We start from the raw sequence: 24,465 nt of genomic DNA on the forward strand, positions 1-24,465 counted from the left end.
CGTTGGATCTGACTCTCGGCGTACTACTATTTGGTGTGACTGTTGTGTAGTAGGCGGTGCGAACAGTGCAGTAATGGAGCACCTGTCAGCGGATGTATATGTAGGTGTGTTGTGTAGTGTGGTGAGCGTGACTGGCGACTGGCGCGCACCAATGTGATTACAAACAACCTTGAAGAACTTCTAAAGGAGCGGACGCTTCATATTAACACGGTACATGCGGTAACGTACTGTTGGTGTCTTGGGAGCGCGGAGGAGAAACAGGAGGGGCGCTTAGTAAACAGACTGAGAGGATGAGGGAGAGACTCGTGGAATGATCGAAACTGTGGTGAGATAGAGTAACCTTGTGACTGGTACTCAGCAGCGGATAACCATCTTTTAGCCTGGGTTGAATGGGAAGAGAAGAGTGAAAAATTATCTGAGAAATGATTCGAGGTAGGACGCAGATTAGACACAGAAATGGGCCGGAGGAGAGGTGAGACCGCTATACTGTGACGTATCTAGGGATAACCGAGAAGGTGCTTATGATAGATGCAACCGAAGCATACTGAGTAGAGAAGCTGAAGAAGAGGGCGAAGCAGTGGACAGAGTAGAGGGGGAGAAGTGGTACCGGGAGAGAGGTGCGATGCATGACAAGGGTCTAAGTGAGGTAGTTGATGGTGATGGGCCAATGCAATATTGACATTCCTTCCAAATAGACGACTGGAACCTTACATGTGTTGGAGCATCCTGTCTGACATTTTGCATTTGACCTTTTGGCACCAACACCCTTAAGAACACGTTTTGCAAAAGAGTGCTAATACGTAAAAGCAAACATTGCAGTGATACCTGAATATGTTTCCCCGAATTGCCGCCTTATAAAGAGTTCATTTCCCTGACTAACTAAAACACGCCATTGTTTTACCTGTACTGAAAAAAACGAGCTGTTATATGCCTCCAATCTAAACAACTACCGACCCATATCACGCTCCCTTTCCTAGCACAGATCACTGAAGCAGGGATAGCCATCTAACAAACTACATAGAATCACACAGTCTGCTTGTCAACACACAATCTGGATTCTGCCGCTATGAGGTACTGAAACCTAAGTAATGGACTTAAGACAAAAATCGCTAACTTTAGATCAAAAACACTCTGTGTCTCTCATCCTGTTGGACCTCTCATCTGCAGTGAACACACCCGATCACAAAACATTTCTAAATTACGTGAAACTTTGGTTCAGCATTACCAGAAAAGTATTGGAATGGTTTAAGTCTCCTTCGTGAAAGAAAGTGACAAATAAAACTCGATCTAAGTATTTCAGCACTCGCCACTGTGGTATGTGGTGTCCAGTGCTTTAAATGGAAGAAAAATAGTGCAGGTACTCATTTAAATGTGGTTTGGGGGCGGGGCTTAGGGAAAGTCATGCCGATACTGCTTGACTTCTATAATACTTGCCAGCACATACCAAAACACGAGAAATGTCTTCCAATAAACAAAGAAGGTTTGTTTACTCCTTACACAACGTAGCCAAATGCGGTGATATTTTAACATTTCCTTGTTTTTTAATATTTGCAACATCTATATTGTTAATTGCTGTTGCTTGGCACAATACTACCTATTCTCGAGGGACACAGAAAAAAAGCAGACCTGCACACACAACCATTCAACACATTTCCTTTAAGATACCTTCCAAGATGTGTCTCTACTCTCTCCCCCTTTCTCTCTTATTTATTTCACACAAATCAATCACAGGCATGCAGACAATCATAAGCAGACACTTACACAAAAGAATGAGGTGGGATTAAAGCCATTTGAACCTGGTTACCTCCCACGGCTTTCTTAATAGCGCTGTCACCGGGTTGCCTCAATTTCTTTGTTTGCAACACAGCATGATGGTGAACACCCTGACGGTATGCAGATGAGCCCAAGCTGAATAGTTCAGCAGTGGCTCGGCTCAGGTCCACAGAAGTGCGTTGGCCGTCAGAGACAGGCCGCTAGCACCAGCGTTTAATGAGTACCGGTACTCTGCTCGGCAGTAAGAGAAGTGCCGGTACTCAGAGAGATAAAACGAAGAAGTGCCGGTACTCAGTACCTGTGAGTACCGGCCCATTTAAAGGACTGGTGGTGTCCACAATGAGTATAACTAATCCCACTCTTTTTCAATTTATACATGTACCCTCTAGCCCACCTTATAAAAAGGAAATGCTGTAAATGCCAGTTATATACGCCATAAAGATGGCACCAAATGCTATTTCTCAGTCACACGCTGGATGATATTCTATAACTAGACCTTTACCTGAACAGTAATCAGGCCAAATTCTTAATACTAAATAATGTCAAATCAACACTTCCAAATTCCACTTGGCCAACACCTTCCCCAAGAAGTCCCTGAAGTCTTATTTGAGGCACAACTATCTTTCAAGCTCAAATTCAAGTGACTATGACATTAACAAAATACCATTTTGTATTATATCTAAAATCAGCCCTCCCTTATCCATCCAATACAGAAAACTACTGGTCCAAGAGGTTGTCCTGTCAAGACTATATTATTACATTGCCATATACCTAAATCTACTAAACAAAGGCATTCTTCAAAATCGAGCTATAATGACAGTTTTTGAAATGAAGAAAAATAACCATGTTTCCTGCTTCAAGGCACAGCTGTCTTATTTAGCCATTGAACACCAAATACCAGTATACTGGTGGCCTGACGTGGATCCATGTGTGGAGAGGATTGTGAGCAATTGTGTGTGGTGTGCTAACTCGGACAAGTCTTTGGTTACTTTAAGATCCAATATGTGTGAGCCCATAATTCCTAGTAAACCATGTCATACCATAGCGATTGACATATTTGGACTGATTGGTGACCAAGCAAACTACATTATTGCACTCATTGATGCATTTTAAAGGTGGATTGTATTGAAGGTGGTAGATAAAATCGCTTCTGAAGAAGTTTTAAAAATGTCTTGATAAATTGTTCATTGAGGAAGGAATGCCTATACAGATCATCAGTGACAACGGTGTACAGTTCTTGTCCAATTTGGCTAAAGATTATTTTGACAGGATTGGAATCAAACACAGAACTTTGTATAATCCAAGCGGTAACAGCAGGATAAAAAGGTGTAATAGTGTGTTTACAAACACCATACAGATGGCTGTTATGAATAGGAGCAATTGGGAAGTTCATATATATATATTTTTAAATCTTTTTATTGTAAAATATAGAAACAAATACATACATAAATAACGACCGGAGTGCATAGGGTAATCACAGTTGCAATAAATTGATGCAGACTTCCATTCGTTACAGTATGAAATTAAAGGAGAATAAACGGGCCTAAGAGTCCTCTGAATCCACACTGGCAGGATCCAGTTCCGGCGTTTCACATATGCTGCCTCGATAAGCATTCCAGGTTCCCCAAATCTTGACCCATTTACGGGGCAGCTCCCTGGAAACATACACTGATTTCTCACGAAACATACACCAATCAAGATCTTCCATCCATTTTCCGACCCTGGGCGCCCGTTCAGCACCCCAGAGCTGTGCTATATTACGTTTGGCGTTACACAAAGAGGGGTTTTACCCATGCAGTCGCGGGGACCTGGGCGCTATGTGGTATGTGTAAAGAGGGGTCCCCGCCAGGAGAACGTGTTATGTACAACACACACTAACACTGAATAACACAACCATTAATCAAGGGATATGAATCAAATTAGTGACGAGTATTGTCCTTTATTTTACAATACCAAATTACAATCAATATAGAAAAATTGATCTCTAATCAAAAGCCCCAGTAGGGGGAGGAAGGAAAGGGAGGGAAGAATGTGCTCAGGGCGGTGTCAAGTCAGAAAAAAGGTACACACAGTCATAAAGAATTATGAATTATAACAGTCTGCAATACAGAGTCAAAAACAAATCTGATATAAAAAGCCTACATTTTTAGGGCATTCATTAGGGAACTGTTATATTGTAGACATTCAACGGACACATACACAGTTTCGAATGATCAGGGGCATGTGCTGGAGGTCTGAAGAAAAAGAGCCATCGACGTTTCGACCCCTAGCCGTAGGCTACGTTAAATCCTTATACGGGGTCTTCATCAGGACGTGTGCAGGAGGGGGGAGGAGTAGGGAGGGGCAATTCTGTCTGTGAAATTTAAAAACAAGAATCAGAGTAATATATATAGTGTCGTCATCTTACTAGACATTATGACCATCACAATCATTGATTACAAAAATACCATGGGGTCTGGGCCAAGACCAGGCCTCAGAACATGGAATGTGAGTAAGACCAAACCAGTGTTCAAGGTCAAACTCACTGATATTCAATAGTACAGAGGAGAGATAAACCAGTATGGTGTGAACCAAATTAAATTAAAAAGGGGACTGTTCTGTCTTGCAAAGGTGGAGTATGGGATTCAAATCACATAGGCTTATGCCAAAGAGCCATGGTTGTGATCCCAATTGACAAATCTCAAGAGAACTGGATGTTGTCTATAGATGAAAAGGGGATCAATTGGAATAGACGACAATTACAGCAGGAGCCAAACATGCAATCTGTGGATCCATATATCACTTACATTGGACACAAGGGTGAGGAGCGCTGTTCAACTTGGCACTTTGGGGGTCGTAAGTGGTGAAAACGTTATAGGTCACTGTGAGATTAGAAATTCATAAAAACGTATTGGTGACATGCCACAAAATTAATAATTACAACTAATAGGCACCAAGGTTAAATGGCATACCTCTAAAGTGATTAGAAAACCAGTTTTCATGACGTCGCGCTAAAAATTTTCACGTGAAACAGCCATTTCCGTGTGTAACAAACTTCAGCGGCGATTTAAATCAGACACTCGAGTCGAGCGCTGGCGCTGTTGTTTAAAAGGCTGCCACTGTGACCGAATCCTAGATGGAAGAAACGACTATTTAGAAAGGCGTAAAATCACTAATAAAGATGCAGAGGCTGATTTACACGTACATTCCAGGAAAGGGGTTTGAGGCCACTTACACTTTACTCGGAGGCTCGTCTCTGTCAAAAAAATCACACGTGAAATAGCCATTTCCGTGTGTAACAAACTTCAGCGTCGATTAAATCCGGCACTCAAGTCAAGCGCTGGAGCTGTAGTTTAAAAGACTGCCAATGTGACCGAATCCTAGATGGAAGAAACGACTATTTAGAAACGCGTGAAATCACTAATAAAAAGGCTGATTTACACGTTCATTCCGGGAAAAGAGTTTAAGGCCACTTACACTTTGCTCGGAGGCTCGTCTCTGTCAACTCCGTGAAGCAGCTACGCGAAGTTGGGGGCGGGGCTACTACTTCACCAACTTTTTGAAAGGACATAAAAGAGTTACTGGGTAGGACCAGTTACTTGGAGACTCTGTCAGCTCCACGAGGCCGCTACGCGAAGTTAGAGGCGGGGCTAATGCTTCACCAACTCTTTGGAAAAGCATAGAAGAGTTACTAAGTGGGACCCGTTACTAGGTGGGAGCACAAATAGTGGGATGGTAAATGTGATACATCTAATTTGATATCAAATAGAAGCAGTAGTAATTGCCAGAAATTACGTGATAATATAACAAATACAATCCGCTCGGGCAACTCTCGCACAGGAGGTTGTACACGAGTCATAAGTAAGACACAGCATATTAATAAGTCTCAATTCCAATGGCGGTTACATATTATTTTGATATTACATTGATCAAATGACCCAGTGAAAAATATCAGGCACATGTGCAAGGCTATAGTTAGAAAACCCATGCAACACTTGTGCACTACTCGAACATGAGAGTGTAGACGAGCCACTTGCTTATATACTGACATATATCATATGACAATATGGACCAACTCGTGCACTTCTCTAACATGAGAGTGTAGACGAGTTTAATATGCACATTTATCTTGTCAATTAAAAGATGTTTCAACAGAGATGTAGATGTCTGTATTCAAACACTGGATAGTGTGGAATAACTAAGTGACAGCAGGGTATGGGATATATTAACCAAGCGCTGCTAATTGTGCCAGACTACTGTCCTGTTCATTTAGTCCATTTTTTATGGAGTCCAAAAGGGACATCCATTTGGATTCGCGTGTATTGAGAATTGTCAATAGGTTACCCCCTTTTCTCCCTAGGGTTACCTTCTCGATAACCAACCATTTTAGATCAGACACTATATGACCTGCCTTTTGCCAATGTTCTACCAGAGGCGCTCCTAATACTTTACATCGTAGTCTACTACAATGGGAGGAGATGCGGGATTTGATTTTTTGTTGTGTTTGTCCAACATATACGTGACTGCATGGACATTGAATGATGTAGATTACACAAGTCGAATTACAATTTGTGTAATGTTTTAAGGTGTAAACACGTCCACCATGAGCAAATGTCTTGGTCTGAATGGTAGTGTCACATGCTGTGCATGTGCCACATCTGTGATGTCCAACCACAGGAGGTAAATTCCATAAGGTAGTAAGGGTCGGTTGACTCACTGGTTCCAGGTAGGAATGGACCACCAAATCTCTTATATTTTTGGCCCTTTTAAAGGAGTGAAGTGGAAGGTCCGGTTGTTTGATCTCGTCTGCCACCAGAGACCAGTTCTTATTGATGATTTGTTTATTCTCATTGCTTCGTGTTGAGAAAGAGGTAACACAGATGATACGTTCAAGCTCAGTTAGATTGGTAGTTTCAGGGTTCAACAAACTCTCGCGTGGGTTATACCAGGCCCGTTTTCGGGCCCGTCTAACCATTCGTGCTGGGTATCCACGGGCAACCAGGCGCTCATTCAGGGTCTCCGATTCCTTAATATAATTTGCTCGAGTAGAGCAATTTCTTCTGATCTTCAGAAACTGCCCCACCGGCAAATTGTCATTAAGACCCCGGGGGTGGTGACTCCCATACTGCAACAGAGAGTTTCTTTCGGTGGATTTCCTGAAAAGTGTGGTCTGTAAGTGATCCTTATCCACATAAATCGAGATATCCAGGAATGGAATGGTCTCATTACTGGATTCCATTGTAAATTGAATGTGCGAATTTCTGAGATTGAGCCAATCATGAAATTCTGTCAGTTGTTGTTTGCTGCCGTTCCAGATACATAAGACGTCATCAATATATCTGACCCAGAGGGCCAGACAAGTTTGAAAGGGGTTATTAGGAGAAAAAATATGTTGTTGCTCAAAATGGTCCATAAAGATGATGGCCAGATTTGGGTCAAAAGTGGCCCCCATGGCTACCCCCTTAGTCTGCACGTAGAATTCCTCCTGAAAAAAAAAAAAAATTCTTCATGGCAATGCTCAGCAGTTCAAGTATGAAGTCTGTTGGAACTTGGACCGGGGCTGGTCTTTTATCCAAAACCTCTCTTATTACATCCAAAGCATCCTGTTGGGGAATGCTAGTGTAAAGCGATATAATGTCGCATGTTACCAAAAGTGCACTAGCTGGATCAAAGGGTCTCTCATCTATCAGATTAATAGTTTGAGTGGTATCACGGAGATAAGCCCTGGTGTTGAGTGCGATCGGCTTAAGGAAAAAGTCAATATATTTACACAAAGGTTCTAAAATCGACCCACAGCCCGACACGATAGGACGCCCAGGAGCGTTGTCCAAGTTCTTGTGCTCCTTTGGTAAAGTGTAAATCGTGGCTAATCTTGGGAATTTCTGATTTAGAAATTTGAATTCCTGCTCACTCAGAAATCCTTGGTCCAAACCTTTCTTTGTGGTAGTCAGGATCCGAGAAGACAGATCTTTAGAAGGGTCACTTAGTAGTTGTTGGTAGCTGACACCATCTGACAGTTGTCTATATATTTCTTCTTTGTATTTTGAAAGGTCTTGCACCACGATAGCCCCGCCTTTATCGGCGGGTTTAATGATGACTTCTTTGTTTGAACCCAGATCCGTTAGTGCCTTTTTCTCACTTTTACTCAGGTTAAATCTGACAAACTTGCTTTTGTCCAGAGCTTGATCCACTGCCGTGGTCACAATTTCCTCAAAAGCCCAAATCTTGTGGCTCATGGCATACGTTGGTGGAAAAAAAGTCGAGGGTTCCCTCAGTCCAGTGATGGAGCGTTGTTGTCTGGTGGTTTGGGTGCGAAAGTAATACCTGAGTCTGATCTTTCTGAAGAACCTATATAGTTCTGTCTTTAACAGAAATTTATTTGCAGGGGCTGTTGGAACGTATCAAAGTCCTTTACTCAAGACCTTGATCTCCTCATCCTTTAGTTCATAATTTGAGATATTGATCACAGGGTTAGGGATACTGGTACTGGTCGTATTGGATCCCAAGATGGATGAATGGTTCACCACCTGTACGTGTTTCTCCGTGTCGAGATTTCCCCATGCACCTCGGGGCGGAATGTCACCCGTTTCTGCTGCTTCCCCCTGTTGCCATCCCATCCGGGATTCTGTTGCTGGCCTCTCGCCTTTCTAAATAGTCGTTTCTTCCATCTAGGATTCGGTCACAGTGGCAGCCTTTTAAACAACAGCTCCAGCGCTCGACTCGAGTGTCTGATTTAAATCGCCGCTGAAGTTTGTTACACACGGAAATGGCTGTTTCACGTGAAATTTTTTAGCGCGACGTCATGAAAACTGGTTTTCTATTCACTTTAGAGGTATGCCATTTAACCTTGGTGCCTATTAGTTGTAATTATTAATTTTGTGGCATGTCACCAATACGTTTTTATGAATTTCTAATCTCACAGTGACCTATAACGTTTTCACCACTTACGACGCCCAAAGTGCCAAGTTGAACAGCGCTCCTCACCCTTGTGTCCAATGTAAGTGATATATGGATCCACAGATTGCATGTTTGGCTCCTGCTGTAATTGTCGTCTATTCCAATTGATCCCCTTTTCATCTATAGACAACATCCAGTTCTCTTGAGATTTGTCAATTGGGATCACAACCATGGCTCTTTGGCATAAGCCTATGTGATTTGAATCCCATACTCCACCTTTGCAAGACAGAACAGTCCCCTTTTTAATTTAATTTGGTTCACACCATACTGGTTTATCTCTCATCTGTACTATTGAATATCAGTGAGTTTGACCTTGACCACTGGTTTGGTCTTACTCACATTCCATGTTCTGAGGCCTGGTCTTGGCCCAGACCCCATGGTAATTTGTAATCAATGATTGTGATGGTCATAATGTCTAGTAAGATGATGACACAATATATATATTACTCTGATTCTTGTTTTTAAATTTCAAAGACAGAATTGCCCCTCCCTACTCCTCCCCCCTCCTGCACACGTCCTGATGAAGACCCCGTATAAGGATTTAACGTAGCCTACGGCTAGGGGTCGAAACGTCGACGGCTCTTTTTCTTCAGACCTCCGGCACATGCCCCTGATCATTCGAAACTGTGTATGTGTCCGCTGAATGTCTACAATATAACAGTTCCCTAATGAATGCCCTAAAAAGTTAGGCTTTTTATATCAGATTTGTTTTTGACTCTGTATTGCAGACTGTTTTAATTCATAATTCTTTATGACTGTGTGTACCTTTTTTCTGACTTGACACCGCCCTGAGCACATTCTTCCCTCCCTTTCCTTCCTCCCCCTACTGGGGCTTTTGATTAGAGATCAATTTTTCTACATTGATTGTAATTTGGTATTGTAAAATAAAGGACAATACTCGTCACTAATTTGATTCATATCCCTTGATTAATGGTAGTGTTATTCAGTGTTAGTGTGTGTTGTACATAACACGTTCTCCTGGCGGGGACCCCTCTTTACACATACCATATTACGTTTGGCGACTGCACAAGCGAGAGCCACCCAAACCTTGCCATGGCTCGGCAGGTCCGTGGGCTCCCACACATTCAACAGACATCTCCTTGCCTCCAGATCAACCCTCACGCCCCACACTTCACTCATTTTAGAATGTATCCGCGTCCAGAAATCACGGACCCTCTCTCACTCCCACAGAATATGCATGAACGACCCCGGCATCCCGCACCCCCGTCGACAGTCAGCAGACCCAGCCAGTCCCATCCCCTGCAGTCCCAGGCCCGTGATATAAGAGCGATGCAAAATCCTAAGTTGGACCAAACGGAGCCTCATAGGGACCGCCACTTCCTTAGGGGATGCGACCGCCTCCCTCCAATCCTCGTCGTCCAGAACAAGGCCGTCGGGGACCCACTGGTCGCGCAAATGCACCAAGGGGTCCTCAGAGTAATGAATCAAGCTGTATGTTGAGATCGCCTTAGTGGGCATGAGGCCATCAAGTAGGCCATCTTCCAGCGGGGAGGCCACCGCAAGTACCTCGTCGCTGGAAATAGCTGCGTTCAAGGCATGGCGGACCTGGAGGTAACGGAACCGCTCTGTATCATTCAATTGGTACTTGGCCTGCAACTCCTCGAACGTCAGCACCCTATCCTTACCCCATATGTCACGAATCTGCGCTATTCCAATCAAGTCCCAGCGATCAAAACCCTTCGTTTTCCATAGCATCCCCAACCTCTCAGAGCTCCACAACGGCATAGCCAGTGTTAAACGCCCAGCCCATTTGAGATCACCGTTGGCCTCTTGCCACACTCTTGTGAAGCACAAAGTGGGCCCCTTCAATGAAAAGCGACCACGCTTCGCGTATAAGACACGGGTGTACTCTCCCCCCGGCACTTGACCGCGGTCCATCGCATAGCCCGGGTTAACCGGGGAGCCATAAATGGCGTGATTAATTGGAGCCAACTGAGATGCCCAGTAGTACTTCCGGATATTTGGCAAACCGATGCCACCATCGTACCAAGGCAGCATCAGTTTTGAGAGCGCAATGCGTGGCCTCCCCTCCCACAGAAGGCCACGCTGCAAGGACTCAATCTCACAGAAGTACGACGGGGGCACAGGGTCAAAGGAGTTCTGTAGAGCATACAGGAATCGCGGGAGAGCCATCATCTTAAAGAGAACAGCCCGGCCCAGCATAGAAAGCGGTAAAATTTTCCACCTTGCAACATCCGCACGCAGTCTGGCCAGAGGAGGCAACAAATTCAATCCGAAGCGCATTCTGGGGTCCTTAGAAATCTGGATCCCAAGGTAGCGAAAACTAACCGACTCCAATTTCACGGGACAGTTCCCCGGCACCCTAGGGGGATATCCACTCAGAACAAGAAGTTCATATTTTTAAAACTATGTGGATGTACAGAACTACACCTCATGAGGCTTTGGAAGTTTCCGAGTTTGAAGTTATGAGAGGTAGGTGTGTGCGAGAACCAAATGCTATCTTGAGTGGATGTTAAAAACTTCAAACACCAATCTTCCTGTGGAGGAAGTGAGATCCAAAATAGTAAATGAACACAAGAAATATATGGAAATATTTTATCTCAGATGCAGTTCAGACTGTGGAGATGAAAGGAAGATTATGGGTGAAGGTTAAAAAATATTGTAAGGTAACTTGTTAATATATTTATACAAACAAAATTGGTCTGAGTTCAGTCTTTGAATGTGTGACATCATTTGCTGATTGAGTGTGTATAGCAAATGCTTAACACTACCCTCTGATAAAGCCTTACTGCTCGCCCACGCTACCACAAATAGGGAATAAAGTGCGATCTACTTTTACCTCTGCCTACCTTTGGGGTTCCACTGGCCCCTGTACACACTATGCTTCAATTTGGTTTAGTATATACAGAGCCAGCTTCCTACAATACCCATAATCCTTCCTGAATTTACCAGTCCCACCTGAGGCCAGTAGTTTTAGGGAGGAAGGGTAGGTCGGCAGTGATGACTATGACGACATTAAGGACAATGAAGATTACCTGTAAGTAATGGGGGCATTTTGCCTACGTCCTCGTCCCAGTCATTACATGTGAAGAATACTAAAGCTCTGCTGGACAAAATTAATAATTCATGCAGGAAATGTCACTATTATGCCTACTCCAAAACATCGAAAAGTGAAAACCAGAATTTGTAATGCATATGCACTTTTATGATCATTTGACCGCAATAAAGTCTTTTTGAATTGATTGAATTAAAAAACAGAATCCAACACATCAAATTAAATATTTAATACTGTTTTCAAAATGTTTTGATCAAAAGCTTTGTCTGAAATTCCCACACCTTGAATTCTATAAGTGTGTGCAGTCGCCCGTGTGACTGCTCAGCAGACCCTCTTAAGGTGAGTCTGTGAAACTCAGCCCAAGAGGCTGCAGTACTCCGGGTTGATCTTCTCAAGTCTTTCCTGGTAGGGATGCCTTGGCTGTCTTGTAAGCAGTTGCAATTGCCTCTTTAATCTCCATATATATCAAAACTGCCCTTACATCCAGGCAATGTCACACTTGCATCTTGAGAAGCGGGGTTGAGAAATAAAAAGGGAAGAACAATCTCCTGTTCCCTATCAGGAAAAGAAGGATTCTTTGAAAGAAATTCAGGCTTAGTTTTCAACAGTATTCTATCTTCCCTTACTCTTAGTCGTGATGACTTGCACAGCAGCGCTCCCAGCTTGCCAATTCTCCCTGATGGTAGTGCTACAAGAAACACAACTTTTAACATTGGGAATTTCAACAACACTGAGTTAATTAGTTAAAAAAAACCTTATGAAAATGTAAGAACCAGAGGTAAATACCAAGGTGGAAAGAAAGGGCAAAGAACAACTTCTAAGAACTCTAAATACAAGATTTTGATTCTCAAAAAACCTCTCCAAGGTTCATGAAGGACTCTAATGGCTTCCCACTGAGCTCTTAAGTTGGAAACTTGCCACCCATTATTAAAACCACCAAACAAGATTTGAAGTATTGGATTACTGTCTCAATTTACAGGAGAAACATTCCTCCCAGAGCACCACCCCAGAAGTTCTTCTAGTACCTAGAATAAGCTTTCAGTGTTGATGGATGTTTTGAATGCTGAATTGATACACACCTTTGTTCCTAAGGCCAATCCTTTTTACCTCCAAAGCAACAATGCCAGATGTTGGGGAGAAAGGCACCCCTGATTTAAAGGAGGATTTGGAGAGTGGACTCTTCTAGAGAGGGAGTAAAGCCATAGCAAGAAAAAGAGGGAACCATTGTAGTCTTGATCAGAATTGTACCACTACTATAACTTCCGCTGCTTCTCTTTGTATCTTCAACAGCAGATAAAGTATTAGTGCAAATGGAGGGAAAGCATTTAGAAGCAGAGCAGGACCCTGAATAGACAAAAGTTTTCACTGCCCACATCCTTGGTGTCGGAAACAGCATATCCCTTAACGCTCAGACACCAAATAAACTGCTTTTCTCCCCCATAATAACACACACACTCCAATTAAAACTATCTGCTGTTTGCAGCTGCCTCTGGAACACTGGCACCAAGACACCCTTGGGCATGCAAGCGCTATATAAACTGGTAACTTGTATCCTTACACCGCTACCAGTAAGCACCTTAAGATGGTTACATTTGCAGAGTTGTGCCAAACACATTTTTCATTCATTCATCTTATTAAAATCAAATCTGCTTTCACGACCATGAATTGTAAGTAAACCTATTGGTTTCCTGGTACTGGGATGTGAATTCTTAAAAATCACTTAAAAGCTTGAAAAGGTTTGCGGCATGGTACTAATCTACAAGCACTGAAAGAAAAGTCTGCTAAAATAAAAATATATCCGAATTTAGTTTCAGTAGTAGATTAGTACCATCTTGTGAACACCGGAGACCTTATAGATTTATATAGGAACGCACTGACTTAGAAATCCACTTTATCAAAATTAGGTAAAGCAGAGTACGTACACATTTGAACCAGCTTTGATCATTACTACCCTTAAATGATAAAACATCCTGCACAGCATCCCTTTATGGTGCAACATCAGATCTACACAATAAGCGTAAACAGTATAGTAATGGTATTTAGGCATACAGTTACCTCAGGCGGAATTATAACCAGTTCAGACTGGATTGCGTGTCCTGCGAGGAAGTCTAAATAAAGCTTTCAAGAATATGTTTTCGGAGCTACATCGCATTAGCACATTACTGCGCCCCCCCGTATTTCTGTGCCAGAGCAGAATGTTCTTAGTGCTCTGGGCCATATACACATTTGGTATTTGGTGAAATAGCTCTACCGCACAGTTTTAACCCAAATCATGTTACTGGCCCTGTTCTTTGTGAGATAATTGTATTATTCGTGTGGTCCTGACTGTCATCCTTTCTGTAGAACTGACCTGACCCCAAATAGTCAAAATGCAAACATTTTCCAGACTACATTCTTGAAGGTGAGTTTACCATAATTGTTCTGGTAGATGTTAAAAAACATGCATTTTATTTTAGCCAGATTAATAACTAGTCCTTAATTATAGCCATAACTTTGGAAGCTGTCGAGTAGTTTTTGTATTCCAGTTCTGGCGTGCTTCAACCCAGCATCACCACAATTGAACTCCAGACTAGTTAGATTTCTTGAAGCGGCCAGGGCAAAAATGCCAAACGGCCACTAAAGCTTATTTGGGACAATGAACCATTGGATAATCAACTTTAATTTCCTAGTGGGAGTAACAAATCGCTGTATTGACGGGGCCATTTATAGTGGCTGCTCTAGTACGATTAATTGGTATATACATATATGTTTTACAGTTTAATCATGACATTTTATTGTGAACTCATTTTTCTATTTTTAGGTCTCGCCTTTTCCATTCCGCAGGAATGGAAAATGGAGAGAATTCTAGTGGTTAAAATACTCTTCAAACTAAGGCTTTTTCGGTGCGGTTTTCTTCGAGTTCACGTGGCCACAGGCACGCGCTTTTGGGCCATAAACTTTCACGGCCATCTGTTCCCCAGCTCCAGCACCTCCCCTCTCTCTCCCCGCACACAGCCTTACTCCGATTTCTCCTCCCCCCTCCCCAGCCAGCTTCCCCCAGGCCGTGTTCCCTCCCACCTTTCCTCCTCTCTGTCCCTCTCTCTCCGTACATCCTTTAACTTTGTCCATCTCCTCCTTTATCTCAGCTCCCGTCTTTCTCGCTGATCTCCTTGTACTTTCTCACATGCCATCCCCTGTCTCACGTTTCTCACCGGTTCTGTCCCTTTTCACCTCTTTCACCTGTCTCCCACCATTGTTACTGCTTTGTCTGTCCCACCTGGTTGTCTCAATATCGCATACCTATATCTCACCTTTCCTCAGTTGGTTTTTCTACCCTTTCTCTGGCCGCATAATTATGGATTTGCCGCATTTTCAGGATAATACACCACCTGCTGCACAGTTTTCAACATAGTTAAAGATCGTGCAGGCAGTTCTGATGAGATTCCTATGAAAAGTTATAGTACGTCAGCATATGTCTCAAAGTCGAGAACCAAAGGCAAAAATTCTCCAAGTTATTATTAAATCATGGGTGCCTCTTAAAACTTGTGCTGCTTCCTCGTGGCTGCTTGCAGGAATTTTATCGATGTTCATCAAACCATCCCTCACACAGGCTTCCCCAGCGTGCGCTCGGCCGGCCTCCCTTCTCCTCCCCCCTAATCACCACCCCCTCCCTCTCCATCACGGCCGCAGGCCGTGACTCGCCTCTGCTTCTCCTGCCCACCCGCGTTGCGCTCTCCCCAGGCCCCCCTTGCCTACATAACATTTGGTCTTGTGCTGGAGTATCTGTCATCTCTTGCGGTATTCTTTAACCCTCTTCTCCTCCTTTATCTCAGCTCCCGTCTTTCGCGCTTCTCTCCTTGTACTTTCTCACATGCCATCCCCTGTCTCATGTTTCTCACCGGTTCTGTCCCTTTTCACATGCTTTGCCCTGCTACTCCATAACCTGGTTTTCGACCCTGCTATGCCGAGTCTTGTGGTTCAGTGGACGAATGCAACCACTGTAGCGGCCTGTGTTCACCTCATGGTCACAGGTTCAAATATTGGTGGGTCCACTCAGCCTTTTATCCTTCTGAGGTCGATAAAATAAGTACCACTGAGTTGGTTAACAACAAACATCAGAAATTCAGCGTGAAGATACCCTTCTGAGTGAACGTGTGCTTTAGGAATGCACATGCTATGTATGTATGTTCCAGTACTACAATACCCATAAAGCTCTACCAATGTAAATCAGCCCTTAATGTCTGTATCGCCAATTATTCCAGTACTGTGGACCACTTCCAGTTCTGCCCAGGGTTTTCCAGGATAGTCTTCAGGCAACAATCCACGAATTGAGTATCAGACCCCACCCGTAGCTGGGTCACTACACCTCCACCCTCACTTACAAAAACCAGTGCTGTTTCACATCCGTGGCCCAAACAGCGCAGCCAATACACCCAGTCCCTAACCGCAACAGACCTTTTTATAGTTAAAAACTGGGACAACGCAAAGTCCTGGCAAAGCGCTGGCTCCACAGCGGTCACTCTTCAGGAACTCGAACTCTGCCAGGGCACCTCACTCCTGAGCTACACACGGCTCTGATGAGGAACCTCCTTCCTGACACACACAGAAGAAACACGGGACCGATGCTGTACCCCACCCACGCTGCCATGCAAGAGTCAGAAGGCGCAGCAGACACCCAGGACCAACGCTCACATAAATGTCTCCGATCTACTTTAATCCTGAGGAACATTAGGCAAAGCTGTGCTGACGCACCACACTCACATCGGCACTCAGTACACACAACGCGCTGCTATTGTGCACAACGTGCATTTATAAAGCACATATACATTGGAGCTGAATTACAGATTTTTATTGTTGTCAATGGCACTCATTTCATCGACCTCGGAACGATGAAAGGCTAAGTGGCACCACCATGACTTGAACCTGCGATCACGAGGGCGAGCACAGATTACTGGCGTGGAGGGATTAATCCACAGGCCCCAGGTCCTGCACTTCACTCCTAACACAACACTGATCTTTGCATCTGCCACTAACCCCCCTCCCACCCCCCCTCTCCCCTCCCTACACACACACACACACACAGTTATTATTAAATCATGGGTGCCTCTTAAAACTTGTGCTGCTTCCTCATGGATGCTTGCAGGAATTTTATCGATGTTCATCAAACCATCCCTCCCACAGGCTTCCCCAGCGTGCGCTCGGCCGGCCTTCCTTCTCCTCCCCCCCTAATCACCACCCCCTCCCTCTCCATCTTGACTCGCATCTGCTTCTCCTGCCCACCCCCGTTGCGCTCTCCCCAGGCCCCCCTTGCCTACATAACATTTGGTCTTGTGCTGGAGTACCTGTCATCTCTTGCGGTATTCTTTAACCCTCTTCTCCTCCTTTATCTCAGCTCCCGTCTTTCTCGCTGATCTCCTTGTACCTTCTCACATGCCATCCCCTGTCTCACGTTTGTCACCGGTTCTGTCCCTTTTCACATGCTTTGCCCTGCTACTCCATAACCTGGTTTTCGACCCTGCTATGCCAAGTCTTGTGGTTCAGTGGACGAATGCAACCACTGTAGCGGCCTGTGTTCACCTCATGGTCACAGGTTCAAATATTGGTGGGTCCACTCAGCCTTTCATCCTTCTGAGGACTCTCTCTCCAATCCCTCTCTCTCTCCTCACTCACCTCTCTCTCGCCTCTCTCCCCTCTCCTCACTCACCCCTCTCCTCACTCTCTCCAGGCCTGACTCTCTCCTCCCCTCTCACCAAGGTATTTAGGAAAGTTTACAATATTGCCATTATACATTATAAATAACTTTTATTTCAATATTAATTAATTAACAAAGAAAGACATTTATATTAGTAAGATATATACATCTAAGTCACGTAAATACAAAACATGTGGCATTACAAATGCTATAAGTGTCACATTTGCTGAAGTTAAAAGTATTGGCATTGTAAATCACAAAACATAAATATAAAATTTAATTTACAAAACCAATAGCTCCAACTTTCCTACTGCGAGACCTATTGGCAACGCCAGTGCTTGTTTTATATGGTTTTATTTCTTGCATGTATTGCAATGGTTTTAAGTAACTCTGTAAATAAAATAAACTGAATGTCAGTCGGAATACGAGATATAAGCAAGTTATCGTCACAAACAATAAGGTGAAAATCCTGTATACCTCACCCCCCAAATAAGTGCACCATTTATACAGTTACTAAGCCCCCACACCACCAGGCTATACTCGATCTCCCTCCACTAATCTCAGTCCCTCCTCGTGCCTTACTAGGACTCGTGCATAGGAATAATTAATGATTATTAAATTCACTGACTGCCATCCCCATCCCAATTCTCAAACCCTCCTGTTTACAAGCAGCACCTTTTGTGTGCATATGCATATTACATAATGTATCTGATCTCTGTAAACGTGTATAGTATTTTAGTGCAACCAGTTTATTCGTGCTTAAGAGAATTTGACCTGTAAAAATACTGCACACTATTCTAGAGAGCATCTGCTATTTGTACACTTGTGTGAAAGAGGATACCACATAACCAGAGACCCTTAACGCAAGAGGTGTGGAAAACTAGGCTCTTTCACAGATGGGTAAAGACAAGCGTGGTTATTCAAGCTATTTAGATATCGGTATTTGTGAAACAAGTTCATTTAAATGATGCAATAGTATATCTGCATCCAGGCAAGCAAAATGGGGTACTTTGAATTATGTTGTATACTATTGACCATTAAACAATAGAAGGATGCTGATACTCAACTGGATCAGGGGAATTTGTGTGTTCAGAAGTGATTTCACTCACACACCCAGATGGGTGCTATGCTTCATCATTGGGCTGCTCCTCGTTGGAACACCTTATTAAACCGCTTTTGGTACTCCATAGACATTTTTTTAACACATACCACACCACCATACACTCACTATATCCTCACTTACACTCATGATTACGGCTACCAAATCAGAAGATCTCCGATAAAGAGCCCCTTCGAGGGGCCCATTTGGCATTGCAGCGCCGGCTCAGTGAGGAGCATGACACCCACCTGGGTGTGTGAGGGCAATTGCTTCTGATCACAGGGATCCCCCAATCCAGTTGATCAGCTCCTCTCCTGGTCCCGACCAACAGCTTCTCATTTTTCTTTCTCATTTTTTCTGGAGGAACAGCATCCTTCTGTTGTTTAACTGTGATATTTAAGGAGAGTGGGCGCTGGACCTAATAATCGGCTCCTAGTCCCTCTCTTGGTTTACTGTATAATGTTGACTTTCATGGACAACAAGCAGCGGCTGATAAATTGCGCAGAGATTAAGGGCCAGATGTAGGTAGAACTTATTTACAGATTCTTAATTACCGAATTTTACCGATTCGGTAATTAAGAATCGGTAAATAGGAAGGGGGGGTATGTAGGAACATCCAGATGTTCCATTTACCGAATCGGTAAATATCTGTATTTACCGATTCGGTAAATACCGACCGGTAATGCTCCATTCATTCCTATGGGCCTAGGGTAAATATCTGTAAAAATACCGGTCGGTAAATTTACCGACCGGTATATTTACCGAATCGGTAAAATTACCGAAATGCCCTGTTGCAATCCCCCTACATGTCGAAAGCCAAATACCGGTCGGTAACGGCCGAATTCGGCCGTTACCGACCGGTATTTGGCTACCTACATCTGGCCCTATGTCATTATTTTCCGCTAGTATCTTATCTTAGTTGAATTTGTTGAGGTTGACGCAGAGTCCTGGTAGTAACACCCTATTTGACTGTCTGAGATAGGAGAGTGGTAGTTAAAGGCACACCGGTCACAATAGTGCCATCCTGCGGGATGGAATGTATAATATAGCACAGATAGAACTCTAATTGGTTTGCAAAGAATATAATAAAACTTTTGGAAAGTGGAATATGGGGAAATGCCCATTGAAGTGTCTATGTTGCCAAAAGTAGCCAACAGCCCTAAACTGGATGTTTATTCTTTACTATGAATAAAATGTTCCACTTACAAACGTTTTTCATCCATCTCTCAAGAGTTCATGTTCTTATGTAATTTTACTTTGTCTATTCACATTTCTTTTAAAGAAATGTAGGCATAAACAATAAATCAATATTTTAGTTGTAACTTTTTGGTAAGTATCATACTTAATGTGCTCCTTTTAGTGACCCACCTTCTACCCTAAAACAGGATATTGGAAGCGGAAGCAAAGTGCAGTAACTAATAAACTATGTATATTCTACTGGGAGCAATAATGGACTGTATTATCCTTTTATTATTGTCGGGCAAAGAATTACGGACTGAAAGCATCATATACACCACATCATTGCATTAAGTACCACTCTCTGGCCAGCAGAATTGTTAAGTTTTTTTGCAGGAAATAGGTTGTCCATATTTGGTTCAGTTATGAGGTCGTACTGTCTTATTATTCCTCTTTCAATCTGTCCAAAGAAGAAATGCTGAGCAGGCAGCATATTTATCTCTGCCTCGACTATTTTTGTGCATTTCTCTTGGGATAATCTTTTTCTAATACATCTCTTTTCTTTCATTTAGGAACAATATATTGCTGACCGAGTTTGAATATGTGGGCACAGCACCCCTGAGCCATCCCAGCAATACTCTTGCAACGTTGGCAGCAAGATTTCAGATTCGAGGAAGGCTGCACTTCAAAGAGGCACAACAGCCAGTTCACGGGACTTGTGCTCAACGATTCTTCAGTCAAATGATCTAAGCCCCACTTTCCAGCAATCATGTTTCTGTGGGTACTGCTATGCCACGTTCTAGACACTCTCGTACCCCACCAAGCACAAACACCAGACCAGAATGAGCCCACCTGTGTACTTTTCCCTAGAGTAACATAAGACTGATGTAAAAACTTAAAGTGAATCAACGTATGCTTATACATTACAGAAACTCTTATTCTGTAATGAGGTATTGGTTCATGGAGCATCTGTTATGTCAAATCACAGGTCTCATACATGATGAGCTCTCTAGTGTAGAGAGAGTCTGGCACTCTTTAGCGTGTATTCAGAATGGGGACCATCCCCCAGATTCATGAAACACATTTTCTGCGAATTCTAAATTGCGAGAAATACCGAATCGCAATTTAGAATTCGCATAATGGGATTCATGAAATTCTGCGAAAAAAAATAGCGAGTCGCATTAGGCCGCAAAAGCCGATTGCGATTTTCCCTAAATTGCAGAATAATCGCTAAATCGGACAATTTCCGTGTTGAAATTGCGATCTCGCTATTAGCGAAATCGCAAAAACGTGAAGTCGCATTTCGAGCACAGTGATGACATCACAACCAGGAAGCAGGCAGTTCCCTCCCTCATTCTGAATACTGAGGCTGATTTGGAAGCAGCACTGCCCAGAGCTCCACTCTAAACCACCTCCAGCTTTGAATCAGGATACACCCCACTGCAGCAATGTCACAGGAAGTAGCAGGGACCAGTTCCACAGGGAGAAAGAGAAAAATTAAATTCTCCGAGCAGGAGCTTGAACATCTGATTGAGGGAGTCAGTAGAGATCATGACAGACTGTTCAGGAAGGACTCCAGGAGGGTGCCAGAGGCCGACAAACGGCGAATTTGGTTGCGCATCCGCGCAAAAGTCAATTCAGTTGAAGTCGCCCAGCGATCAATCGACGATCTCAAGAAGAGGTGGTACGACCTCCGAGGTCGTGCCAAGGAGAGGATCGCCGAGAGGCTGGGTGAGCGTGTTGCAACAGGAGGGGGAGAGCCAACAGTCCCTCCCAACACCCCATTGGAGGACCTCGTTGAGGACACCTTGCAACCTGAGGCATGCGTGGGGGTAACCCGGCTGGACTCCTCCCGACCTACCCAAGAAAGCCAAGGTAAGTGCCATGCGACTGCGACCCTGTCCCCTAACAATGGCCATGACCCTAGAGCTACCCATTAGAAACCCCAGTCATGCAGCCCATGCACACCAGAAAATCCCTATTGTATTGTGGGACATGTAGTCTGACCACAATTTACATTCAGCCCCATACAGCCAGATATGTCCTAATAGAGTCAATCCAGCAGCCAGTCAGGGAATGCTAGCCTGCATGCATGTAGCAACCTTCCATGTGCAAGATACATGTTATTAATCAACGTCCACTTTACATCACAGGTGGCGCTGAAGATACCAGCAGCGACAGTGAGGGGCTGCAAATTGACGAGAATCCTGAGGATTCTGAGGGTGACGCAAATCCATCCACACAACCAGGTCCATCAGGGCGAGCGCCAGCAGCCTTACCACCACCTGCAACGCCAGCGACAACAGGCGCACCACAACCGCCAACTGTGAGACCCATGCCAGTGGCATCGGCAACAGCAGCAGCCGCCAGGCCACCAACACAACGCACACCTACTGTGCCCACCCAGTCCAGCGGACAGGTCAGGGAGCGGCGCCAAACTACACCACGCGCCGGCAGGAGTGGGGTGACTGTGCGTGTGCCGGGTCTTTCAATAGAGCGCCGCATGCTGCGCGTCCACCAACAACAGGCACGACACCTTGCAGCAATACATCTGCAGCTGCACAATACAGCCAGGAATGTTGGCCAGCTGTCCGACCGGGTGGAGCGAATGACCACAGCAGTGGAGGCAAACACTGAGGCCATGCTGACCCAGCGGGACCTCACTCGGCGCCGCCACCGCCAGCTCCTAACACGCCTCTCGGCGTACATGCGCTCCAATTACATAATTGGCAACGCAACATCCCAGCTGTCCCGAAGATCATTGGCCATGCAAATCCAGATGGTCCAATGCTGCCAGGATGTGGCACGGGCACTTGAGCAGGCAACCACTGCAGTTCAGGCTCTGCAGGCAACTGGCCACGGCCAGGCAGGAGGGGATGACGCTAGTGAGGGAACATCTAGCCACAGCAGCCTGTCTTTGCCACCGGTTAGAGTTCCCCGCCGCAGCAGCAGGCCCACTGCGGCATCACAGGCGAATCCGGAGGAAGATGTGGAGAGGCGAATCGGAGCTTCGGGCCGGAGGCGCCATTGACATTTTTGCTCATCATGCAGGGACATGCTGATGAGAAAAGCATGCCCTCTAACAAATCAGGAGATGTATGACGCAATACACCTCAATTGTATCTTTTGAAAATAATGCAATATTATTGTGACAACAAAAATAATATTTATTCAATAACAGTACATCAGACTTATGTCATTATTTCACTTGTCATGCATGAGTGAAGTGTTGGGTGAGGGGAGTGGGTGCACTAGAAACAGTTAATTGTGATTTGGTCGGCGTCTGTGTCCTTCAGCTGGATTTTCCCCACGTGCATGACGCGCATGTGCAGGTGGGCGGTTGTCCCCTTCCGACTCACTGCCAGATGTCTCTACAGGTATCCTGCGCTTGGTAGCAATGTTGTGGAGTATTGCACACCCGGCCACGATGCGGCAGCAGACCTCAGGCTCGTATTTGAGGGCCCCAACAGTCTTGTGCAGTATGCGGAAGCGGCTCTTCAAAAGGCCAAATGTCCTCTCAATGCAATTTCTAGTGCGGATGTTTGCAGCATTGTAACGCCGTTGCTGTGGTGTGGCAGGGTTGAGGTATGGGGTGAGGAGGTACTCACGGAGACCGTAGGTGCTGTCACCTGAATGAAAGGAGCAGAGGGTGAGTGCCTGTTATGCGCAGCAACATGGTGACAATGTACCATTTAGTGGCATGTGTACTTACCTAGAAGGTGTCCTTCGCCAAAGTCTCCCCTGGCCAGTCGTGTGTGCATGCCACTGTGCCGGAATATGAATGAGTCATGTGTGCTCCCCGGGTATTGTGCCACTATGTCCGTGATGATTGTCTTAGCGTTGCACACCATCTGGATATTCAGGGAGTGGTAGGACTTGCGGTTCCGGTACATGTATTCTGTTAGTGCAGGTGGACAGATGTGGATGTGGGTACAGTCTATGCATCCAATTACATGGGGGAATTGTGCATTAATGTAGAAATCCAGCTTGGTTTGATTCAAGTCCTGTTGGGTGGTTGGGAATGTGATGTAATGGTTTAGCCGGGTCAGCATTGCCTCCAGGAAACTCTTTAGGCAGCGGGACATGGTGCTCTGGGAGATCCCCCCTGCGACGGCAACCACCCCCTGGAAGCTTCCAGAAGCCAGGAGGTGCAGGCTGCACAAGACCTGTACATGGGTGGGCACGGCATTGGTCCTCCTTGTTGGGTGCTGCATCAGGGGTCTAGGTCCCGGATCAGCTTAGTGATCATTGCCCCATTCAGGCGGTACTTGGAGTAGATTTGCTCCGCAGTTTGGCCCAGTAGGGTGATCCGCTGGCGAAATATTCGCTCCTGTATCCTGCGTCTGTTCCGTGCTGCTCGCATGAAGCCTTCGCCGCCTGACCACCATGTAGAGGCCTGGCATTGTGAGAGTCCTCATGCTCCAGCTGCGTATCCTTAAGTGTGTTTGGTCAGGCCTGCACCTGTGGGTAGTTTGTTGAAGATATTTTTTTTTCCTTAATGGTTACCACCTGGTTTGGGTTCTCCTTAAATTGCGCGTCGCTAATAGCGATTTTCCGGTTTTCCGCTTTTTGCGAATTTTCTTGAATAGCGATTGCGATTATTTAGCGATTTCGCAAATTAATTCGCAGAATCCATGGTTTGTCGCAATTTCCGATTCGCTAAAGGGCTTCTTCCAGGATTCTGCGAATAACTTTGCGAACTCGCAATTTTTCTTTAGCGAATTCGCTATTTTAAACTTTTCACTATCATGAATTCCTTTTCTTCATATTGCG

At 44.7% G+C, this 24,465-nt stretch overlaps 1 protein-coding gene across 1 annotated transcript; it reads left to right on the top strand.

The window, feature by feature from the left end:
• The first annotated feature begins 4 nt into the window (after positions 1 to 4).
• On the top strand, positions 5 to 22,875 carry LOC144817989 (uncharacterized). The gene is made up of 3 exons (XM_078674986.1): positions 5 to 210; positions 20,265 to 21,567; positions 21,846 to 22,875. Exons 2-3 carry the CDS (start codon positions 21,141 to 21,143, stop codon positions 22,721 to 22,723), a joined length of 1,305 nt encoding a protein of 434 aa, XP_078531112.1. The 5' UTR covers positions 5 to 210; positions 20,265 to 21,140; the 3' UTR covers positions 22,724 to 22,875.
• Positions 22,876 to 24,465: the final 1,590 nt, after the last annotated feature.

This window comes from Lissotriton helveticus, chromosome 2_1, assembly GCF_964261635.1.
Source record: "Lissotriton helveticus chromosome 2_1, aLisHel1.1, whole genome shotgun sequence".
NCBI classification, from domain to species: Eukaryota; Metazoa; Chordata; class Amphibia; order Caudata; family Salamandridae; genus Lissotriton; species Lissotriton helveticus.